Source organism: Belonocnema kinseyi, chromosome 9, assembly GCF_010883055.1.
Source record: "Belonocnema kinseyi isolate 2016_QV_RU_SX_M_011 chromosome 9, B_treatae_v1, whole genome shotgun sequence".
In the NCBI taxonomy this organism is placed as follows: domain Eukaryota; kingdom Metazoa; phylum Arthropoda; class Insecta; order Hymenoptera; family Cynipidae; genus Belonocnema; species Belonocnema kinseyi.
In genome coordinates, this window is record NC_046665.1 from 110,584,458 (window position 1) to 110,589,938 (window position 5,481).

At 23.6% G+C, this 5,481-nt stretch overlaps 2 protein-coding genes across 3 annotated transcripts in view; one reads left to right on the forward strand and one right to left on the reverse strand.

Annotated features, from left to right (window-relative positions):
• Positions 1–5,481, forward strand: part of LOC117180871 (PDZ domain-containing protein 8) — a 174,488-nt gene that overhangs the window by 22,390 nt on the left and 146,617 nt on the right. The gene's annotated exons all lie outside the window — the stretch shown is intronic.
• The window catches only part of LOC117180872 (integrator complex subunit 4), a 55,083-nt gene that overhangs the window by 13,237 nt on the left and 36,365 nt on the right, over positions 1–5,481 (reverse strand). Inside the window, exon 7 of the mRNA XM_033373436.1 lies at positions 550–1,030. Coding sequence (XP_033229327.1) covers positions 550–1,030 — 481 coding nt within the window. The remainder of the gene's footprint in view (positions 1–549; positions 1,031–5,481) is intronic.

Genomic DNA, 5,481 nt, shown 5'->3' on the forward strand with positions numbered 1-5,481 from the left:
TTGTAAGTTGAAAATTCAACGGGGAACTAATATACAAAATTAAAAATTAAAAATTAAAATGATTTGCACAAATTTGTTTTCTTTTTTATTAAAATTTAATTGCCCCCAATACAAATTGAACTTCTTTATTTTATGGTCAAAATTGATATTTTTTTTATTTCAAAATGAAACTATTTATTTAGAAAAAATGTAATGAAAATATAATTAAGTAAAATTTGTACTAAAATCACATCGATTTTTCAAATTATTTGGTAGAAAATGTATGAAATTTTTAAAAAATTAAAAATTATTCGAAATTTAAACTTTTAAATAAAGATAATTTTCAGTTCAAAGTGATTCAAGTTTTAAAATTGTTAACTGTAAACTGCATTGAATGTTTTAAAGTCAAAGCTGCTGAAATAATGGAATTTTAAATTGTTATTAAGATCACAAAACTTTTAATTGATGCGATATTTTGTCTAAAATAAAAAAAAAATTTGTAATAAAAAGAAAAATCAAAAAAATGGACAAATAGTAAAAATGGTAAAATTGTAAAATTTGTAAACTCACTTTTGGGCATGTTGTAGAAGAAGAGAGATATTGCTGGAAGCATTGGTCCCGGATCCGGAGGGCAAGGGCGACTGGGAAAAATCCTTGACGATCGATCGAATGAGAAGGAGGCACTTGATGTAGAGAGCCGTAAATCGAGCAGCTCCTTCCATTTGTCGGTCCATTTCCGCGAGACGCTCGACGTCCACCGAAGCCGCTTCCAAAAGCTGGGTGTAGACTTTCCCGCCCGGTTTGGCCCTCTCGACGCCAGTCACCATCCTCTCGAGGAATTCCCGTCCTCTTCGGTCTCTCGATTCCTCATCCTCGACTTCCTCTTTTCCAAAACCGGATCCGCTGGTCAGCACTGGCCGCAATCTCGGCACAAGGTGTGGAATTGTGTCGCGTAAATATAAATAATGTTTTGCCGCATGTTCGGTGAATAAGGCATGCATACTTGGACAGTGGAGGGCCGCGTTGAATATTAAAACTAGAGTACTCGCATCTAAATCATTCAATTAGTTAAGAAACGATATATTTTTTATGGAATTCAGATTATGCTTAAATTTATAGTATATAATATAACAAAAAATATATAAATAAAATATAAAAAATATATAACTATTTTGCTAGAAATTATTTTTCTCTTTGATTGATCATGCCATTATTTTCACGGTAAAATTGAGAATTGCGAAATAAAATAATGAACGTTTAGTTTTTGTTATTATAATAATATTAAATGAAAAAATTTATGCAATTTTAATATTTTATACTCAGAATTCAAATTAATTGAAAATCAATTTGTTTATGAATACTTGAAAATTTTATTTTTAAATTAATATTCAAGTTTATCAAAAATATATCTTAATTTTATAATTATTATGATTACATACAGAATTATATCCCAATAAAATGAAGTAATTAAAAATAATAGTGCTGGTATTAAAAACAATCCACTTTTAAATCCATAATAACCAACTTTTGAATATTAAGAGTTTATAAAAATTGTTAAATGGACCTGGATAATTTATAACATTATCAAATCTAGCAGATAAATAAAAAATAAATAAATTACAATTAAAATTCCTCGGAAAAGATACTTGGCAGAGGTTGTATATAACTTAAAATCTTTAAAACTAAGAAATTTGAAATACTATTAATTTGAATGATTAAAAATTTGTACTAATTTCCAGCAGTGACTGAATTCCTAACTACAGGCCTCACTATTAAACTATTTTAAACTTTTTTGTAACAATGACACTATTTTTCTACTACTTCGAAAAAAATTACACGAAATACATTATTTTAAAATAAAAAAAGTCCAATTTTCAAATAAGAAAATTAATTTACAAAAAAATGCATAAACTTTTATCCAAATAGTTGAATTTTCAACTAAAAGAAATTTCTATCAAAAAGGGCGAATTTTTAAAAAATTTCATACATTTTCTACCAAATAATTTGAAAAATGATGTGATTTTAGTACAAATTTTACTTAATTATGTTTTCATTACATTTTTTCTAAATAAATAGTTTCATTTTGAAATAAAAAAATATCAATTTTGACCACAAAATAAAGAAGTTCAATTTGCATTGGGGACAATTAAATTTTAATAAAAAAGAAAACAAATTTGTGCAAATCATTTTAATTTTTAATTTTTAATTTTGTATATTAGTTCCCCGTTGAATTTTCAACTTACAAAGATGAATATTCGACGTAAAGTGTGATAGTTGATATTTCAACAAAAAAATATTGTAATTGAAAATAAAAAAACAGTTCGATTTAACCAACAAACATGAAGTTTCAGGAAACCACTTGATTTTTAATTAAAAAATTAATTTTCTAACAAACAAGTTAACCGAGATGATAAATTTTCAACCAAATAGGTACATTTTCTACCCAATTGTTGATTTTTTTAGTGAAAAGTACGATTTTTCTACAAAACAGTTAAATTTGCGACCCAGAAAAACGATTTTTTAAACTTTGTATTAACAGTTTTTGTAAACATATAAATTAAAAAGTTTTATTTATAATACATTTTTTTGACATTTTGAACGGTAAAAATGAGGGAAAATTACTTTTTTATTTATTTCAGACAAAATATCGCATCAATTAAATGTTTTGTGATCTTAATAACAATTTAAAATTCTATAATTTCAGCAGCTTTGACTTTAAAACATTCAATGCAGTTTACAGTTAACAATTTTCAAACTTGAATCACTTTGAGCTGAAAATTATCCGTATTTAAAAGTTTAAATTTCGAATAATTTAATTTTGGACGCAATAATATTAGCTTTGATATTTAGAGATTCTTTAATTAAAAAACAACATTTTTAATTTTGAATGCTTTTAATTTATTTGGGATTATTTATTTTTTATAAAGAAATTGATAAGTTTACAATTGGAATTTTTAAAACTTGAATCGCCTTTAATTGGAAATTATTTTTATTTTCTTGTTAAAAATTCAACAATTTGGATGAAAATTTATATTTCTTAATTGAAAATTCATATTTTTTTTGTTAAAAGTCGTTTTTTTTAAAGAAAGGACCTTTTTCTTTGCAAGTCTTGTTTATAATTGTAACTATTATGATGAAAATGATATTTTTTGTTTTAAAAATTATTTATATTTTTTGTTAAAAATTAGTTTTTTTGTTTTGTTTTAAAGAGAATTTAACTGTTCCAATTGATTATTCCATTATTTAAGCAGACAATTATTTTTTTAACTGGAAATTTTAGTTCAAAATTCAACTCTTTGGTTCAAAATTTAATTATTGTTCTGTTGAAGATTGAACAATTTAATTGATAATTTATCTTCTTTTTTGTAGCAAATTTATGTTCTTGATGGAAAATTCATGCATTTGGTTCAAAAATAATTTATCTGTGGATAATTTATTTTTTCAGGTTTAAAAAATTCAACTTTTTATGTAGAAAGTTCGTCTTGTTTGAAAAATATTTAATGTTTAACGGTTAAAATTACAATTAATTACAAATAATCTTTTTTGTTAAGAATTCAACTTATTTCTTAAAAATTCGTCCTTTTTATTAAAAATTTTTATTTTTTGGTTGACTCTTGAATAACTGTTAAAAATTCTTTTTTTTTTTTGCTTGAAGATTCATCTTTTTTATTTAAAATTCAACTCTTTGGTTGAAAATTTAATTATTTTGTCGAAATATAAATTAACTAATTTTTTTGTTGACAATTCATCTTTTTGTTTCAAAATTCGATCATTTGGTTAAAAATTCAACTATTTTGTTAAAAACTTTTCATCCAATTCTGCAAATTATTGGATTTCAAAGAATTTCCTAAAATTGTTTTTTAAAGTTAAAAAAAAATGAGAAATTTCGAAAGATTTTCGAACAATTTCTACTATCTTTCATAAAAAGTCTTTTTTACCGCTTTAAAAGAAAGGTTACCTTGAAAAATTCATTTATTTTTTGTCCTGAAAAACCTGGAAATGTTCTGGACATTTTTTCCCCCCAGAAAGGCTAAAGACGCTCTTTTAATCCGACTTTGTTTTTTAACTTGCCAGGCTCCAGAGAATATTATCAGGCCTATGTGAATTATTTATCAACTATATTATATTTTTTGTTATACTATTTTTATTGAACTCTCAAATTATTTTTAAAATTCATCTCTTTTGGTCGAAACTTCATCTTTTTTTAATTTTAAATTGCAAATCTTTGGTTGAAAATTTAAATATTTTTGGCTGAGGATTGAACAATTTAATTGATATTTTGTTTTTTTTTTAATATATATAATTTATATGTATATTTATACTTGAATACATGAATTTTTATAAATTAGATAAATTTTTAACAAAATAGTTGAATTTTCAACCTAAAATATGAATTTTCAAGCAAGAACATTTATTTTCTTCTAAAAATATGAATTTTCAAACAAATTATAAATTTCAAGACATATTTGAGTCATCAACCAAAAAAATATATATAATTTTGAACCAAACTGATGCATTTTTAAACATAAAATATGAATGATGAATGAATATTTTAAAAAAAAACAAGAATTTTCAACAAAGAAGATTATTTTTTACTAAAAATACGAATTATCAACAAAATACATGAATTTTCAATCAAGTGGGTGAATTTTAAATGAAATGGTTGAATCTTCAACCTAAAATATGAAGTTTCAAACTAGAAAATGATTATTTTCTACCAAAAAATATGAATTTTCAAACAAATAATTAATTTCAAGACATATTTGAGTCCTCAACCAAAAAAAAAATTTAACCAAACCGATGCATTTTTAAACATAAAATATGAATAATGAATGAAAAACCATTAAAAAACAATTTTGAACAAAATACATTAATTTTCAGCAAAGTGGATGAAATTTTAAGTACATAGTTGAATTTTCAATCCAAAAAGTAACTTTTCAACCAATAGGATTCATTTTCTACCCAAAAGACGAATTTCTAAATGTACACATAAATTTTTAATAAATTAGATAAATTTTTAACCAAATAGTTGAGTTTTCACCCAAAAGATGAAGTTTCGACCAAGAATATTTATTTTCTACCAAAAATATCAATTTTGAAACAAATAATAAATTTCAAGACATATTTGAGTCCTCAACGGAAAAAAAATAATAATTTTTAACCAAACCGATGTATTTCTAAAAATAAAATATGAATGATAAATGAATATTAAAAAACAAAAGAATTTTCGACAAAACACAATTTTTAAGCAAATAGTTCGATCTTGAACCAAACAGATAAATATTTAATCAAAATAATTAGTTTTCCAAACTTTTTACTAAAAAGACGAATTTTCAACAAAATACATGAATTTTCAATAAAGTGGGTAAAATTTTAAATAAATAGTTGAATTTTAAACCCAAAAAGTGACTTTTCAACCGATAGGGTTAATTTTCAACCCAAAAGACAAACTTTTCAACGAAAAGAGTGAATATTCAACCAAGAATATTTATTTTCCACCAA